The 18,997-nt window shown below is 41.1% G+C and overlaps 1 protein-coding gene across 11 annotated transcripts in view; it reads right to left on the minus strand.

Annotated features, from left to right (window-relative positions):
• Window positions 1-131: 131 nt before the first annotated feature.
• Window positions 132-18,997, minus strand: part of tjp2a (tight junction protein 2a (zona occludens 2)) — a 29,848-nt gene continuing 10,982 nt past the window's right edge. For 5 of the 11 annotated variants that reach the window (XM_049738416.2, XM_049738417.2, XM_049738415.2 and 2 more), the window contains 24 exons: window positions 17,605-17,658; window positions 12,629-12,753; window positions 12,041-12,143; window positions 10,587-11,361; window positions 10,368-10,471; window positions 9,306-9,459; window positions 8,068-8,179; window positions 7,727-7,857; window positions 7,568-7,646; window positions 7,329-7,479; window positions 7,010-7,118; window positions 6,602-6,821; window positions 6,244-6,431; window positions 6,057-6,152; window positions 5,861-5,940; window positions 5,576-5,786; window positions 5,336-5,436; window positions 3,838-4,062; window positions 3,634-3,738; window positions 2,691-2,906; window positions 2,484-2,498; window positions 2,211-2,288; window positions 1,625-1,710; window positions 132-1,525 (listed from right to left, as the gene is read on the minus strand). In XM_049738416.2, the coding sequence (XP_049594373.1) occupies window positions 1,369-1,525; window positions 1,625-1,710; window positions 2,211-2,288; window positions 2,484-2,498; window positions 2,691-2,906; window positions 3,634-3,738; window positions 3,838-4,062; window positions 5,336-5,436; window positions 5,576-5,786; window positions 5,861-5,940; window positions 6,057-6,152; window positions 6,244-6,431; window positions 6,602-6,821; window positions 7,010-7,118; window positions 7,329-7,479; window positions 7,568-7,646; window positions 7,727-7,857; window positions 8,068-8,179; window positions 9,306-9,459; window positions 10,368-10,471; window positions 10,587-11,361; window positions 12,041-12,143; window positions 12,629-12,753; window positions 17,605-17,658 (3,675 nt within the window). In that variant the 3' untranslated portion in view covers window positions 132-1,368. Of the gene's footprint in view, window positions 1,526-1,624; window positions 1,711-2,210; window positions 2,289-2,483; window positions 2,499-2,690; window positions 2,907-3,633; window positions 3,739-3,837; window positions 4,063-5,335; window positions 5,437-5,575; window positions 5,787-5,860; window positions 5,941-6,056; window positions 6,153-6,243; window positions 6,432-6,601; window positions 6,822-7,009; window positions 7,119-7,328; window positions 7,480-7,567; window positions 7,647-7,726; window positions 7,858-8,067; window positions 8,180-9,305; window positions 9,460-10,367; window positions 10,472-10,586; window positions 11,362-12,040; window positions 12,144-12,628; window positions 12,754-17,604; window positions 17,659-18,336; window positions 18,473-18,997 lie in introns of those variants that run through there. The other 6 variants (XM_049738411.2, XM_049738419.2, XM_049738412.2 and 3 more) reach the window with 5 other exon arrangements.

Below are 18,997 nucleotides of genomic sequence, written 5' to 3' on the forward strand. Positions count from 1 at the left end.
TTAAGATTTTAGTTCAGTCAGATCGACTCAATGATTTAGATGAAATCAGATTCATGAGTATCAATTACTACTTCAATAGTAAACACAAAAATTCCAAACTCCTCTAATAACAAAACCAAAACACGGTGAAATATATTTAACGTAAAAAAAATATTTATTTGAAATCCCCCAGAGTTGACAGCACAAACTAAAAAAAGAAAAAAACATACATTGAAAAGTAACTAACAAACCGTCATGATTGTCTTCATCACATGCCATTGATTGATTTGACGTAAGAGAATATATATTTTATAAAATCTATATAATTGTCTGTGGTTGCAAGAAGCTAGACGACAGAATATAAATGCTGTTCCCAGATATCCAATGCAAATGTTACTTTGACCTGGATGATCAAATCTGCGTTTCAGCATACAGTACTTATAATTCCACTGGCACCAGAAATAGCATTTTTTTTCCCAAAGAAAAATAATAAAGACATTTCAGTGTTTTTGTCATCTTTTACCTCTGTGACCTTGAACCTATAAAGAGACTCTTCCGCCATATATTTCTTATTAGTTTTTCATTGCTTCCACAAAAACCGAAGTAGATGTGAAAAACAAAAGGTTGCCAGAAACTACTAAAATTTTCTCTGTTCTGACCTTTTTGAGTTTTTGATGTTCAATTCATTATCTGCAAACACTGTACGTACGATTGATCAATAAGATTTCTTCAAGACAAGGCACTTGAACATGTGCTATTTTTCGCCAGTACACAGTGTTCTCCAATCTAAAGTTGGGTAGAGGTACACAAAAAAAAAAAAAAAAATCGCACGACTGACCTTATTCTCAAGGTATGTGGATGAGCGCTGCTATTCATGGTAGCATTGAAAAGACAAACAATAGCTCTGATTTTACGACATGAGACAAAACACCTAATTTCTTAACTTGGATTTCCATACAATATACTTAAAAAAAATGGGGAAAACCCATTGACTAACTAGATGAAGAAACAATTTCTTGTCCTGGCAGTGGTTTGTGTATCACCAGGCTCAAACAGTTACAAAAGCAGATGCTTCACTCTTACCTGAAGTAATTATATGAAAGGAACGCTAAAATAATATATACATACACAGAGAGAAGTGATGAATAATAAAGGACAGGTCAAAAGTGTGTGTGAGTGTATGTATGTGGTTCACCTGGCTGATCAACACACACTAATGTAAATGTGCCTGAACTTGACATACCCCAGCAAGTGTAAGCCAGAAAAATCAGAGAGGTTTTGGAGGTGAGGTGTGTAGGTCGCTTTTTAACCAGGCCAGTTGCAGCGCGTTTTGCCACACAGACAGCAGAAGCAGTGTGGAATCATGATTTCAACGGCTCCTTTTTTAGACTACAACTCGGTGTCCTTGTATTTCTGGGGGTTATAGTACCCTTTCTTGGTGTGGTCGGCCAATTGCCTGCGGTACTCGGCCTCGTCGGCATCGTGGGCTCTGCTCTCCGAGTACTGCTGCCTGGATGGAGTCTGCGGCTCCGGGTTGGAGCTGGAACTGATGAAGGCGCAAACACGCACAGTGAGTCAGGAAGCTCTTCGGCTTCATCGGGCAAACGGAGGATCGTTTTTTCTGACAACGGAGCGGCGCTCTCACCCTATTGGCTGAGGACGGTTGAGATTGGGTTTGGGCACTTTGACTGGGATTGCATAGATGTCCGGGTGCTTCTGGGCGATTTCCAACTGCGGGAAGAGAGGAACAAGGCCCAGATATGTCAGAATGACTAAGAAAAAAACTAGTAAATAACAACTATCAATTCTTCTGTATGAAGTCATCAAGGTTGCAGGAGTCTTCCCACCGATTAATTTTTTTGTTTCACTGCACGATCTGGATTTATCAAGCCTCCCATTGAATGATGATACTTTTTAACCCAGCTGATGCACCAAATAGCTTCTCATTCAAGCACCGTTTTTGTAAAAGGACTACAGTGACAATATTTTCCCCTCAATCTGCACGACCACAGAACAGTAATGTTGGATGATAAAAGACGAAATAGCCTGTTGGTTGTTATATAACATTGAAGTCAATGTTATCACATGAATTGAATAGGTTGATTTAAATTGACCCTGAGATGTATCTTCCCTTGGATAGTTAGTTTGGGGGCCATGTTAAGAGTCCCTCGTTGTCGTGCCTGCAGTATATGAATGTTTCATTCCAAGAGTTGTGCAGAAGCAACACATACCCGAGCGTTTTCTGCCTCCTGCAATTCGAGGATCCTCTGAGCTCTGGCTAGGTGGTCCATCTTCTCAAAGGCTTTAATCTATGGAGAAACAAAATGTTGAAATTGCTTTTTTGTCTATAGTATTTGTATCACATCAAGTAAGACATCACTGTAAAGCTCACAGCTAAATGAAACATCGGATTTTAAACAAGGAAGAGTGGAATGGAAAACAAAAACATGAAAGTGAAAGATGCTCCATTTTGAATTTGTGGGTGAACACAGACATTCAATTACCTGATCCCCCCTTTGCTGTGTCACATAAGAAGCCAAGAAAGTAGTGAGAGAAAACAGTGGAATAAAGAAGCATCAACATAAGCAAATCAAGCAGCAAACCCAGTTAGACAAAGCAAAGGGCTTCACAAATTGGACTAGTCAGTAACATCTGCAGAATATTCATCAGGTCTAAAAATAGACATGACTGAAACGGTGAGTAATAACAACCTTGCCCAGGAAGGATTTGTTGGCAGGGTCCTCCTCCTCCTTCTTCTCCAGGGTTTGCTCGTCTGACATCTGGCTGAGGCGGCCGACGGTGGGCTTCAGGGCCACTGGAGGGGGCAGCGGCTTGTTCCCACCCACTGCATCGCTGCTGACTGTGCTGCTGGAGTGTGAGTCATAGCTGCGTGATGAGTCAGTCCGAGTTTGAGTCTGAGCACGCACCTGTGGCAGGACACAGCCAGTGAGATTATCTAAAACCTTCACATTTTGATGAGGTCACTGAGAGGGTCATTTACTTAAGTGATCATTATGAACCTGACATTATTAACTACCGTATTTTCCGCACTATAAGGCCCACCGGATTATAAGGCGCACCTTCAATGAAAGGCCCATTTTAAAACTTTGTCCGCATATAAGGCGCACCGGATTATAAGGCGCACCTTCAATGAATGGTCCATTTTAAAACTTTGTCCATATATAAGATATATACATTTGGCCCATGGGCCAGACTTTGGACACGCCTGCTGTAGTGGCTCAATATTGGTTCATATATAAGGCGCACCTGATTATAAGGCGCACTGTCGTCTTTTGAGAAAATTGAAGGTTTTTAGGTGCGCCTTATAGTGCGGAAAATACGGTAACTAATAAAAAAAAATTAAAATAAATTGCCAAGAATTGGTTAGCAAGTCTCATCACTGTTACTTGCTTCATGTCAAAAACATGCATGTTAGGTTCAATGAAGAATAAAATGTCTAGAGGTGAGATAATTATTCGAATTGAATCAAACGCTTATTGTGAATTTTGTCGTCTTGCTTTTTCTTCAAGTAGTTTTAGTTCAAGTGTAAAAATAATTCTGTCTGGTGTTTCTGAATTGCTTTATTTTGATTGGGTCAGGACATTAAGGATGAGAAAGACTCATTTCAGCATGTGAAAGGCATTCTGTTCTCACCTTCGGAGGTTCAGGGACAAAAGCAGGGGGAGGACTGGGCTCTCTATTTGGCCTTTCTCTGCTGCCTGATCTTTTCATACGATTCCGGGGTTCAGGGTGGGGCTTCTACACACAGACACGCAACCACACACGCGATACAGGAGGGTTGACAGGGTTGCACTGTAAATCAGTACTGGGTGGCTGTTGGGATTGTACTCATCTCACCTCGTCAGGCAGCACAGGTTCTGACGACCGACTGATGGCTGACACAGGCTGAGGTTCATCCATTGGCTCGTCCAGCTCATTGTCGGTGTAAGCCCCGCCTTCATCAGCTGTGTCGTCGTAATCGCTGGTCAGACGGCTGTCCATGCTTAGGTAGTCTGCGCTCATCGCTGACAAGTAGGACATTCGGTCATCATGGAGATCTAGATCCTCCTCTGAACCATCCAACTGAGAACAGGAAGTGATACACAGTAAAGCCTCTGCATTTGTGGTTTGACATTTTCAAATTCACCATTTTAGGGCATTTATTTTGGAAGCTATTTGCTATTGTTATGCAATACAATTACTATCTTGCTGCCAAGAAACTAATTTGAGGAGCTTTATCTAGAGACAAGTTTTTAGGACATCTTGGTGCCAAGGAACAACTTTGACAAAAGTAGTGCTTTGCTACCATCTTGTGGCATCTACGGAAAATTCTAAATTGTTTTGACTGGGTGTCTATTGCGCATAGATTTTTGCTATTAGTGGCAGGACTCTATAGCAAATCTAAATAATGTACATTTTTGGTAGGGAGTTGTGCAATGTGTGGGTGTATTTCTCAGGTGCTTCCGCAAGTGACGATTTGTTTGTCTCCTTCTCATGCTCAGTGAGTATTATCTGTCTGTCTGTCTAGAGAGATAGAGAGAGATAGAGAGCGAGAGCGATGTGTAGATAGATGTAAATACTATACAATACAGAAAAAAATGGGAATGTTGATTAACTTGTGATAATGTTATTTTTTTTTAATTATTAAAGGTAAAGTCAAGTCCCAATGATCGTCACACACACACACATCTGGGTGCGGTGAAATTTGTCCTCTGCATTTAACCCATCCCTGTGTGATTTTGATCCATCCCCTGGGGGAGAGGGGAGGCAGTGAGCAGCAGCGGTGCCACGCTCCAGAATCATTTGGTGATCTAATCCCCCAATTCCCTCCAAATTCATTAATTTGAATTAATTGTCACATATGGCGGAGCGCTGGTTAGCACAGTTCAATTCCACCTCTGGCCCTCCCCGTGTGGAGTTAGCATGTTCTGCCTTAGTCCGGGCCCTCCGGTTTCCTCCCACATCCCAAAAACATGATTGGTAGGCATTCCAAATTGCCCGTAGGTGCGAGTGAGAGTGCGGATGGGTTTTCCGTCTCTGTGTGCCCTGCGATTGGCTGGCAACCGGTTCAGGGTGTCCCCCGCCTACTGCTCGATGACTGCTGGGATAGGCTCCAGCATGCCTGCGATCCCCGTGGGGACAGGCGGTGCAGAAAATGGATGGATGGATTTTCAATACACCCCAGTATCAGTTTATCAAAATGATACAACTGTGAAGATTACTTAATTTCGAATGCAATGTTTAGCCAGACCATTCCAGTTCCTCAAGTGACCCCCATTTCTAAATGTAGATTCACCAGACAATGCAACATTAAATGAAATACACTATAGGTTTGGAAAAAAGCTGTCAGACTCACCTTGCCCTCGCACACCCATACAGCTCTGTCCTGCTGCTCCCGAATTGAATCTTTCACGCTGCCATACCATGCATCGTTGGCCGAGTTGAGGTCGATTGTGTCTGAATGGGATAAGAATTTGTTTGTTCTTGTGGGCATTATTTAGACATGACATGATTTTTTCTGATTACAGCTGTAATAATTAGGTGTGCTTGAGTTCATCCAAATTACTAGAATAAGTAGAAAAGTAACACAACATACCAGTGAAAAGGTGCGAGTATGTCTTTCTCAGCTTAATGGCCTGCTCATAAAGTTTGCGTGCACTGCGGGTGGATCCAGGCAAGAGGCGGTTCCTCATGGTCTTGACTCCTTGCTTGCTGTCTGGATTCAGGAAAATGACGATGGGATACCACTGGGTGTAATTCAAGGTGTCGACAGCTTTGGGAGTCACATCCAGCAGCGCGTGACAGTTCTTAGGGGCAAAGGTTTCAATGTTAGTGCAAGGTGAATCAACATTCTAAAGCAGCATTTTCTCAAAAACCATACCTGTTCAATAATTTGGCGAATTGTGTTAAGTCGCACAACTCCAGATGATTTCTCGCTTCCTGCATCCTTTGGCTCGGTTTCTTTAACAGGAAATATCACAGAATTCACAAAGGAGAATGGGGTGTGTCTTAATGTACTAGTTTCTCTAACTGAGATGCACAGGGTCTGTCCCAGCACATAAAATGTAAACACTTACTAGCAACGATGAACTCATTAGGCATGTCGTTCGCTAGTTTTTCATTCACAGCGTCAGAGATGGGCCCAAATATGACCACAGGTCTCCTGAAGCCAGCTGAAAAACAATAAGTAGCCATTGGTCAACAAATCCCAAGCAGGAAGCAACAACATTCCTCTAGCTCAAAGTGAGGCCAGTGTTCGGGCACCTTCACGCAGGACAACTCTTTCATAGGCTGGAAATCGTGTAGTGACTGGCGCTGCACTCAGATCCTCCCGACTCTTGCGAAGATCTTTTTTCTTAGCTGCTCTTTGTCCTCGAAGCCTCCAGAAGTCTCCTCTGTCGTTACCTGATGCAGCTCGTGCAGCATTCTGGACGTTAGCCATTTGCTCAGCTCTAGGATGTAAAACAAAAGCGCTTTAGTCGCCTCCATGTTTTGGGGGTGGACAAATGTTTCATGTTTCCAGCTGACACGTGAACAAATGGTGCTTCAACCTTATTAAAGGCCAGCTGCTCCAAAGAGAATGAATGATAACGTTTGCTACCTTCCACAAGACTACACAAACCTGCTTTTATTGGGAATGATGCCCTTCTCCAGCAACTGGTTTTCTTTGTTTGTACGGACCGCCAGCCAGTTTCCCAGCTTGCCATCGTAGAGTGTGTCAGTAACTTTGAAGATTTCGCCTCTGGTGAAAGGGAGACTCTGAGGGGCCTCTTTCTCATACTCAAAGTGGGTCCTAATGAAAAAGGAGTCACCTCTGCCAGATGCTAAAATGTCTTTATATACTGAAGAAGAAAAAAAATGAAATGAAGAGAATGATGTTATTTTGATTTAAGGCATAGATGGCAAAGATTTAAAACCCTAAACTGCCATTAAATAAATAGCATTTTTGCACATTTTTGAAAAACCTCTCCTCAATGATTATCTGCCAAGACCTTAGAGTAGAGATATTTGACATTCAGGTAGGCAATACCTTCTGGTTTGCTCTGTGCAAGAATGGTCACATCCTCTCCTTTGGGAATCTCCAGGAGATAAAGCACTGCATCCTCACGGACCATACCCCTAAAGTCTACGTTATTCACCTGTAACATCAATGACGTGATCATCACAAGAATAGCTGTTAACACACTGACTTATGATGCAATTTACTTGTGATGAGCTTAATTCTAACGCTGCTTTTTACTGATTCAGCAATAAATTGTGATGTCATTTTAACATATTAATGATGTTATGCTTGATTCTTTTTCTGATATTGATAGTCTATTGAGTGATCTTAAAAAAGCAAATGTCACCTTCACAAGCTGATCCCCAGTACGAAGACCTTCTTGTTCAGCTGCACTATCTTCTTGAACTCCCGCAATAAAGATACCGACATCATTCCCTCCTGCAAGTCTCATACCAACACTTTCTCCTTTCTGAAAACGGACCATCAATGTGTTTGGCCTGGAAAATGGAAACAAGAAATTATCTAAAATAGAACTTATGAAAGAGTTGAAATGTGACCTAAATATCAAGAATATCTGATACTGACCCGTATACTTCCTGGTCTTCGATGCTTGGCTTCAGTGGAACTTTGGGAGGAGCGTGAAGCTTTGGGCCAACTGCAATTTCTTTGAATCACAACAATACACATAAATTATGTGTGAAACTTTGTATTTTGAATATTGGGAAGTTAAAAATAAAAGTTTACTTGGTGGGGTTTGTGGACGAGACTCCTCTCTCTCAGGAGGCGGCGGTGGGGTGTCTTCCACAGCTCGCTCAAGACCTTTGAATGGGGTTGGCATAGCACCCATTTTGGCCAGCCTATTAGGTGGATCCTCTCTAGTAACAAAAGAAATTCAAATTATTGGCCATACTGGTTTACAGATGATAGAAAGCCCACGTTTATCAACACAGCAAAGTCATACTGTCACATAGTCGTTTTAGGAATATGGTCTCTAGAATTATTATTGTCCCACAAAAACCTTTGTGTTGTATTTGACTCGAATTACCAAAGGAGAGTAAGACTTTTCTGACAGTGAGATACCGAACCTTGGTTTCTCTCGAAGCCGCTCATTGGATGAGTGCGAAGACAGATCCGAATGATGGCCTCGTCTTTCATCTTGTGGCGAGTAAGAGCGATATGACTCGATCTCAGAAATATCTGCAACATACAGACATACACAACTTGACAACTCTCGTGTGAATGAGATGTTGAGAGACTTCAGCCAAAAAATAACATCTTATGACAGAAAACAGAGAAAACAAAAACGTTTTATTTAAAACAATGTAAGTCAGGCATGCAAGACAAAAACCAAATACTGCATACTGGTTGAAGATTGAGTTTAAGTTCTCAAATTACAAATATTGTAAAGGTGTTTAATTATGACATAAATGTTATTGCAAATATAAAAAGAGATCTGATTGTATTTCAGAGGTTAGCACAGAGGTGCACCGCTACTCCATTAGTGGATGTACTTACAATGATTTGATTTTAGGATCTAAAAATCACTACACACACACACACACACACACACACACACACACACACACACACACACACACACACACACACACACACACACACACACACACACACACACACACACACACACACACACACACACACACACACACACACACACACACACACACACACAAAAAGGCCCTATTGATTTTCCAAGCAAGGAACCACATGGTGTGAACCCTCACATGATGAAATTCTGTCATATCCAACAGCAGGATTATGATGGTGGATTAATTCACCCTGCCAAAGGCGGGTGAGAACCTTCACATACACACACAAACACATAGTCACACAGTCCCAAAAACAGACAAAGTGGGTCACAGGTCCTCTGGCTATTCCACCCTCCCCGCAGATGTTTGGTGAGCAAAAACATCCATTCACACCACTTATCTAGGTTGGATTGAACCAATCACAGCACAATTCCAGGTCACGTGACGTTTCAACAAGGTATAAGAGAGATTTCTCACAAAGGTGAGGATATAATGAGAATTGTTTGGCTCCTTTTGTTAGCTCATAGTGTGAGAGGTTTTGCTTTGTGAAAACTGAGAAGGTAAATAATACTATACAGTAAACTGATGTGAAGTAAAATTTTTATTCAATAGTGGGGAAAAACACCATTACACGAATGCACAGATGCAACATTCCACATTTGATTGTCATGTAGTTGATATGTTGAGGGGGTTGGGTATTACATGGCGACGACAGCCACGTTTGTTCTACACTGGATAGGACCTGCTGCTTTTCAGTTTCAAGTATCTCTCACCATCAAGCTCTGAGTCGCTGTCGACCATCGGGGGGACTCGGATCAGCACTTGCTGCCTGTCTCTCTGGACCACCAGCTGCAGCTTCCCACGAGACTTCTCGATCAGCCTCCCTGCGTCGCTGAGAGACAGGTTTTCAGTCGCTGTTCCGTTGATCTGACATTGGAAATGAGAATCACACACTTATTACGACACCAGTTACTTTTTCCCCCCTCTCATTTGTAGTGTCCTTGGATGTCCTATGTATAAAAGGCAATGATGATAATAATTATCTGCAGTGAAAGTAAGGAGCAGGCGGAAGGAAATTTAGAGAGGTGGAGAGGAGAGGAATGAAGGTAAGCCAAAAGAAGAAAGAATACATCTGCGTCAATGAGAGGGATTCAAGTGGAATGGTGAGGCTACAGGGAGTAGAGATCCAGAAGGTAGAGGAATTTATGTACTTAGGGTCAACAGTCCAGAATAACGGAGAGTATGGAAAAGAGGTGAAGAAGCGCACCCAAGCAGGGTGGAACGGGTGGAGAAAAGTGGCTGGGGTGATGTGTGATAAAAGAGTATCAGCAAAAATGAAGAGAAAGGTGTGTAGGTCAATGGTGAGACCAGCGATGCAGTATGGTTTTAGAGACAGTGGCACTGGGGAAAAGACGGAGCTGGAGGTGGCAGAGATGAAGATGCTGAGGTTCTCTTTGGGAGTGACACGGTTGGATAAGATCAGGAACGAGTGCATCAGAGGGACAGCGCATGTTAGGTGTTTCGCAGATAAAGCCAAAGAGGCCAGACTGAGATGGTTCGGACATGTTCAGTTGAGGGATAGTGAATATATTGGTAGAAGGAGGCTGAGGATGGAACCACCAGGCAGGAGGTCAAAAGGAAGACCAAAGAGGAGTTTTATGGCTGGAGTGAAAGAGGACATGAAGTTAGTTGGGGTAGGAGAAGAGGATTCATAGGATACGGTGAGATGGAAACAGATGGTGAGCTGTGGCGACACCTGAGGGGAAAAGTCGAAAGGATAAGAAGATGAAGATGCAAAGAGTCTGTGGCTTGAAATGGAAGAAATGCTTTCGCACCTTGAGAATTATGTCCCCCTCTTGAAGGTTTCCATCTCTGCTGGCAAGCCCTGTGCTGGTCATCTCTTTGATAAAGAGCTGACTGCCCAGTCGAAGGCCATACTCTGGAATACAAAAATAACAAGCATGGCTGTGAAATACAATTAAAAAAATACACGTCAAGCCCTGCATAGAACATACATTACAAAAAGGCAATAAAGAGGTATCTTTGAGTCTCACCTTCGTTAGGCCGATTCTTCAGCAGCAGAACATTCAGAGGTTTCTCCAGTGGCTCCAGTTCACGAGCAGGACGTGGCATAGGGATGGGCATGGCGGCAGGTGACGGTGAACGCTCCAACCGATCCCTGCTACCCCCTTTCTTAATAGGCTCATCATATTTCCTCGAGTCACTAGGATTTCGTTCTCGTCCTCGCTCGAAGCTGTGGTTACGTCCGTGGTTGCGTCCTGGGCTATGACTGTCCCGTCTGTAATGCTGGTCAGGGCTGTTTGTGCGGTCTAGTGCACGGTCGCTACGATACCGTCGATCTGGGCTATAGTCACGGTCGAGAGCTCGCTCACTCCGGTAGCGCCGATCAGGACTGTGGTCTCGGTCTAAAGTGCGCTCGCTCCGGTACCTTCTGTCCGGGCTATAGTCACGGTTGAGTGTATGATCGCTCCTATGATGGCGGTCGGGGCTACGTTCTCTGTCCAAGGTGCGACCTCTGCTACCGTCTCTCCTGTATTGCTGGTCGGGACTCCGGTCTCTGTCTGTGCTCCTGCCCCGTTCTCGTCGGTCATAGTTCCTGTCATAATCACGCTCACGGGTTTGGTAGCCAGAATCCATATAGCCACCTTGCTCCCTCTCCAGGCTGTGGTCCTGCCTGTTACTATACACACTGCGGCCGTCCTGGTCGTAGTTGTAATCTTCAGCGTAATCATTGTTGAAAACTCTATCATCAGGTGATGCAGGACGATTCAGGAGATTTACAGGAACCTTTCTTGGTCTCTTAACGATCTGTAAGTTCACACAAAAGTACGACAATTTTTCCTTGATCAACTAACAATTCTGTTTGGAAATGTCACAGACACAAGGTATATAAATCAGGAAGGGGAGTTTATGTCCAGAATGGGAAATGAAACGGTTTTCTGGTAACTGAGAAACGGTAACACATTGCTTGATATTTCTTTTTCAACATCGCAGTTATTCTTTTCAGTACGGGAGAATACAATATACTATTATACATGAGTTTTCTTTATTCTTAACTTTTACGAAGATGAGCTGCGATTCTGAAACAATCGGAAAATGAGGGTATGTGACAATGAGATGGCCTGGTTCAGAACCTCTGTTCTAGTTTGTGTATACAGCAGATATTAAATGGAGCCTTTGTTGTTGACCTTTTCTTTGAGAACTGTTGAAGCTATTGTAAATTGGTTCAAAACGCCTGACAGGTAAATTTCTCAGGAATGTTCAAATAAGCTTTGCTCTGAATTGCTGTTACTTTTTCCTTTGATACAATTACATACAATACAATTAACAAACTACACAAATATCAAGTCCCAGATCAAATGTTATGCATATAACAGTGTGGGAAAAGGTATTTTGATTGCATGGTTCCTTTAAGATAAAATTCAAGGCAGAGAATTGAGGCAAAAATATACCAAAAAAAAAAAAAAAAAAAAACTGCTTCACTTACGATTTTCGCAACTTTTCCACACTTTCTGAGGGTTTGTACGGCGAAGGAATGAATGACCCCATCCATGGGAATAGCATTCACCTGCATCACTCGGTCATTCTCACTAAACATAATAGAGATGAAACATGAGTGAAACTCATGAAGTATATTATTTTAGTGCAAAATGGTTCGTCAATTTCAATAACAAACAACAAAAGGATGATAGAGAAGCCAAGTTGAGTAATACCATCTGCTGTTCAAACAAATTACTCATCAACGTGATCAAAATGGAGGATCCGGCATGTCTGTGCCTGTTCCTGCTGTGAACCATTAGATTTGTGTCTCTGAGTGAGGAAGTGGGACACGCTTATAGATTGTTTTTGTGACAATCGATAATGCCCTTGATTGATGACACATACCACGGTAAGAATCCAGAGAGCAGGCAGCTGTTGATAAAAGTACTACTACCCTTTGTAATGCAAATATTTTGGACAGCTATACGTAGGTGATTGAATAAATGAGCTGTTGGGTAACTGATGACTCTACAACTACAACGTTTGGATAATGTAGTATAACGCACGCTTTAAGGAATGAAATAGCAATACACACAACAACAAGCCGTCAGCTGGTCCTCCCTGCAGGACGTCAGACACCACTATGGATGTCTCACCACTCTCCTCATTTGGATTGTCTCGGCCTCCTGATACAGCGATGCCGAAGCCCATCTTTGGATCCTGAGACACAAGAAAATCAAACCTGATAATCTGGCTGAAGTCAGATCTATTTTATTTGCATTCCTGCATGTGTGAGGGAGTCAGAGTGAGAGAAAAAAACAATGTTGAATAATCCTTGTGGTGTGTATCAGCTCCTGCTGTATTATTGTAGCCGTATTTGATTGTGATAGATGTTAAAAGTGATTTTTGTCCATGTGTCGTATTTTTTGGACTAAAAGTCGCTCCGGAATATACGTCGCATTAGCCATAAAATGCACAATAAAGTGAAAAAAAAAACCATATACGTATAAGTCACACCGGAGTATAAGTCGCATTTTGGGGAAAATTTATTCGACAAAATCCAACACCAAGAACAGACGTGAACGAGTACAAACAGGCTAAACGATGCGGTATACTAACGTGACACAAATAACTACATCGCGGATTTTTGAATTTTGAACATTTGTGAATAATTTCACATATAAGTCGCTCCTGAGTATAAGTCGCCCTCCCACCCAAACTATGAAAAAAAAACACGATTTATAGTCTGAAAAATACGGTAATTACATTCACAAGCACTACAGCCACATATGCACTTCAGAGCTCTCGTGTTCATTCTAATTGTGTTTCGTGCATTTGTGATTAAAAGCCGTGCTAATCTGAAGACTCATGACGTTACCAAGTGCTTAAAGAAAGGTGAAACATGTCCAAAAGGTGTAAACAAACCGACCCAGTAAAGTCCTTTTGCCGTGTTGCGGCTTTCAGTCTACCTGCCACTGTTCCAGATTGCACTGATGAGATTAGTTCAGAGATTTGACAAACCCTTTCGCTTTATCCCTTCCATCTGTACATAAAAAACACTATTCATTCAATCCCCTCTATCTTGAGCAGATGGCCAATGCTGACAGTGGGAGTGCGGAAGTGAACACGCTTCTATTTGCTGATAAAGTACAGCACATTTAAACATTAGATACATTTGTCGTGATGCACGAAGTCGGATTTAGAATCGTGAAATACATTTTAAAGGCACACAAGTGTGCTTTCTGTGGGTGTGCTATAATCTGTGTCCAGTCGAACATGACGTATTGGTATATTCACCATGAGCGGTCTTACAGGGTGGCAAGAGGTGGGAGCTGCCATCTCTGCTAAATGCCTAGCAATCCCAATTGCCAATCTTACTGCTGGCAATGAATATATTGAAGCTAAACTCAAAATTGTTTTATAAATGTTTTGGATATTATGTTGTAATGACCACTTAGATGTCAACATTAAGATACATACATATGATATTCACGTGACATGAAAATAAAGCTTGCCAGAGAACGCAGAAGAACTTTTTTACCATTTAAGCTTGCTATTGTTTAATAGGACTCACAGCAAGTAGACTTGGATGATTTCCCAAAGAGACTTATTCTAACACATGGGAGAAGAGAATAAAAGAAGGTGTAGGGGAGCTGCATGGACAGATGGATGTGAATGGTTTTAGATCTGGAGGTCAAATGCCTGTAATAGAGGACTTTTTTTCAACCCACTAAATCTGCTTTTCTGGTTAAAATGGACCATAGCACAAGACAATGGGCTCATCATGAGGATTAACCAAGATCAACTCTCTGCTCTCCCAGTACAGAAAAAAAATTGACACACTGACCTTGTGGAATGTTAATTGCTTGCTGGAGAAATGTCTGAGTCAAACATCAAATACAGTGCTCACACTACTCTTACAACAAATATTTGGAATGTGATATAAAAACATCTACCATGAACTTTTTATTATGTACAGTCATCCCTTGCTATATCACGGTTCACCTTTCATGGCCTCACTGCTTCACAGATCTTTTTCACAGTGCATTGGCTTCAGATGACTACAGAGCGGAGTCAGGCTGCAGAGGTGCACTACATAGTACTTACTGATGATTAAAATTATTATTTTACTGTAGTTATCTGCAAAAAAGCATTTACTTGTCTTTGTTAAACAAATGCTTGGGCCTCAAAACAAGTTTAGTCCTTTGGTTTCAATGTTATACCTGTATAATAATGGTAAAGGTTTCTACTCCACGGATATCACCTATCACAGGTTCTTTTCGGAACGTAACCCTAGTGAAAAACGAGGGATTACTGCACAGTTATTTTGAATTGTGGAATAAAGCGGTAGCTTTAATGCAACACAAATTCACAAAAATTTTATTCATGGAGTACCTTAAAATCAATGGTTGCTTAAATTAAATGCAGCACATAATCAAAAAAATAAAAAATAGGGCTGCAGTTATCAAATATTTTTTTAGAATTGTTATTCTTAAGATTATTCCATCAAATGAGTAATAATAAAATGACTTTGCAATATTAATTAATACAATTTGAGGTGCAGGTATTGTTTTTCTATTTTAGGGTCACTATCTTCACGTTTCACCTGTAACATTTAGTGTACTGTAAGGCTTTAAATAGAGGGCCTGGCCTTGTGAATGACGTCAATGTTGGGGAATGAGAGCAAAATGTTGGTTGGCGTGTTCCTCAGTCTGCATGTTGGGTGACTGTGTGGAGTGTAACAGCCTTTGGCAGTTTGTGGGGGAAAAAAATAAAAACATCTAAAACATTTGCTTTCTTACTACTTGTTCAATAAACTGACTGAAAGCACAGGGAGGGCTTTTCCTATCCTTGACCATTTGTGGGGGCAGCACAATACCTTCTATTTAGCACTGGTAGGCAAAATGAAATTAGCTAAACTAACTACGAAACGATGGGGATCATAGATGTAATTGTAGTATACAGTAATCCCTCGTTTATCGCGGATAATTGGTTCCAAAAACCACCCGCGATAAGTGAAATCCGCTAAGTACGGTCACCAACAAGAAGTACTGGGCAGGCTAACGAGTTAGTGGAAAGATGCTAATTCGCGATCGTGCTAACACGCGAAAACGGACTTCTAAAGGAATGTAAACGAACATTTGGAGCAATACTACATTGTCCTAAAGGTTAAACACACGTTTCCTCAATTTAGAAGTTTTATTTTGACTTTTAAATGTTTTTTTATTTTGGAAAAAAAAAATCAGCGATGTAGTGAAGCCGCGATAAACGAAACGCGAAGTAGCGAGGGATCACTGTACATTATAGGGTCTCAAGGCAAGTGTAAATTTACGACAAACTTGCACATTCTTTGCCATTGAATCAACTTATGTCGACATGCAGTGGTGCATGCGACTGCAGTAATATCAATTCATGTGGAAAAATGATCCCTGCCAAGCTTCGAGGCAGAAATTGAAGGAAACAAGCCCAATCATTTCTTTTCCATTACCTTATATCGTTATTGAGATATCATTGGATCTAACTTGGGATGCAAAATATTTTCAACATCACACAGCACTAAGATTGTCTTTAATAATAATAATATAAAAAATCCCAATAGGAGATATGACGAGAAAAAATGGGTCTGTTGAACATTTACACAAAAATCCCCAGGGACACGGTCATGACTCAGACGTTCAGTGCTGATCTAAAAATAGTATATTTGCAGTGTCTATAATTTGTCATTTAAACAGCACAACTACTTACACCATGAATTAACTTTACCACTTCAAAGCCAATATAGAAAAAACATTTGGACTTTGAGCAATACCAAAGGATTTTAATTACAGTATTTGTGTTGGAGCCTGAAGTGTATCAACTATTCAAAAGTCAAAAAGTCACTAACACCTTGGTGTTTATATTATGTTTATCTATGCATTATGATTTTGACACAGATGTTGAAACAGCTGGTGTCTTAGTTTGCCTTTTGACTCATCTTCAGTGATAGAACTGAAAAAAGAAAAAAAAAATCCACCCCACTTATTCTTATTGTCCTGTTTTTTTTTTTTTCTAACCAAACACATTAAACACATTTAGAGTCACTGTTCATTTTCTTTACCGAGTGTTATATTTCTAGAAAAAAAGATACACACATTTAACTATTTAAGATTCTGATTTTCCTTTGTGGAGTTTGCACATCTTCTTGTGTGGATTTTCTCGAGCGAAAGGTTAATTGAATACTAAATCAGACTTGGGTACAGTATTCGATGACCAGTAGTTCATATCCATCTGCTGCAAAATTTGGACAAAGTGCTGGTGCTTGTCACTCCCACTGTAGCCATAGGTAATAAAGAGAGTTATTTGTTTATATGTATCTGCATGCGTGTGGGTAGTATAAGCGACCAAGTGCAAGTGCAAATGTGTCTTAAAACAAAGACACATTAGCGTTGCTCGCAATGTCATCACACTTTAATGAAATTAAATAAATATGAATCCACACAATGTAGAACATTTTTTTATGAATGTTCATTAAAAACTGATAACGTTAATACGATATTTATATATTGGAACTTTGGTTCACAAATGTCACTGTCTTTGACCACATTTGTTTAGGAACAATTTTCAGACAAATATTACTTTGCCTTGTGAACTTATAGCATCACAATGGCAGTGACAAAACTGTTATTTTGTTCTATATAAAGACATTAAATTATTCTGGAATGTGATCGAGGCTATAGTTTGCCACGTGGCGCCTTGGTTAAATGAATTGCCTACCCCTGCTTAAATCAGTTGTTTGTCTATATGTGGCCTGCAACTGACTGGAGAACAGACCAAGATGTAGCAAGCCACTTGCCCAAACTCCGTTGGGATAGGTTCCGGTACAGGCGTGACCCTAATGAGCACAAGCAGTATAGAAAATGGGTCTGTGCCTAATGAATAACTGTAGCGTGATATGTCTGTTACATCTGTAGGCTGTTTGTTGGCTAACTGCAGCCTGTCAGTTTTTAATTTGATGCTCTTAGTAAATCCCAACAGGCAGCAGCAGTCCGTGTCTAGATGTAAATAAAATAGAATGAGATGAGATGGACTTACCCTTTGCAGGGTCACTGTATACTGTTCCCAAACCGTTTCCTCCATAACAGGGTTCTAGAAAGAGAAAGGCAAGATTACGTCAGTGACTTCATTCGACTTGACTGTTTAATAATGAAATACGTGATGTAATGACAAAGGCACTTCATTAGTCTGTACCATTGTTATACAAGCAGGAGCTCTTAAAACTGACAGTTATCTGCAGAGCCGCACCAGGGTAGACTTTCAAATTGTGATGCGACTCAAGACGAGGCTTAGCATTTTGGTTTAGTTCATTTTTCAGTCCGCGAAACTGTCTGATGCAAGTACTCAATAACTAACATTAGAATAAATAGTTATCTGTTAAATGTGAGTATTCAAATAAGCCAAGAAAATCGCTTTTTGATAAGCTGAACATCTGATATGTTGACAATGATACAATCATAGCATCGCTTTGCCATTATTAAAAACGTTGATTGCTAGCATTCCCAAGCCCATATAATTGTTATTATTGTGCACATTTTGCGCATGATTAAGAAAAAGCCGCAGGGCCGTAGGGTTTGAGTTTTTTCAAACTACTTCCAAGTTACGTTTGACTATGTTAAAATTGATTTAAAACGTGACATCATTTTATAATTAACTTTCGACTCTTCCGTAGTACTCAACATTGCCTGAATTCATTTGTATCCACAACCAAAAGACTGGCATTGAGCAACACCTGATACAAAAGTTAGCCATTTTAGTCAAAACACTCACGAGTCCCTGCAGGATACGTATGGTTTTGACCGCGTGGGCCCATTTCCTGTGCAGGCTGAGGACAGTCTTCATTCCTGGCACTCTTCTCTTCCTATCGGTGTCTTTCCCTGATCACCGCCAGCGGTGCTCTGGCAAACTGATGTGCGCCACGGACTCCTCCTTGGCCACAGCTGCACAACCACCAGCTGCTCTCTCCCTGTATCTGCCTGACTGCCGTTGACGTAAGCGGGATTCTGCTGGCCTACATTCAGCACAAATCCCAGTGTTGGTAGGCAGTGTAAACATACAGACCAACCAACGCTTGTATGGTGGGCGGTGATTAACCATCCAAGTCTGCACCAGCATCCTGACAACTAACCAGCATTTGTTTAGTTTGATTTTATGCTACAAAGCAGCCAAACTATTAGCAGGGGTGTCAAATTCATTTTTTTCGCGGGCCGCATTGTAGTCATAGCTTCTTTCGGAGGGCCTTTATGACTGTCAACCCAAAGAAATGTATGAGCACCTCATATTATATACAGTAAAAGCTACAAAACAAACTGACAAATAACTCATTTTCAAATCAGACGAGTAAAAACTGGTCAAATATTTTTAAAAAAAGATATCATTAAAAGTGAAGACAATTTGCAATTCTAGTAATGACACATGAATTTGATGCACA

The sequence above is a fragment of the Syngnathus scovelli genome, chromosome 13, assembly GCF_024217435.2.
Source record: "Syngnathus scovelli strain Florida chromosome 13, RoL_Ssco_1.2, whole genome shotgun sequence".
NCBI lineage: Eukaryota > Metazoa > Chordata > Actinopteri > Syngnathiformes > Syngnathidae > Syngnathus > Syngnathus scovelli.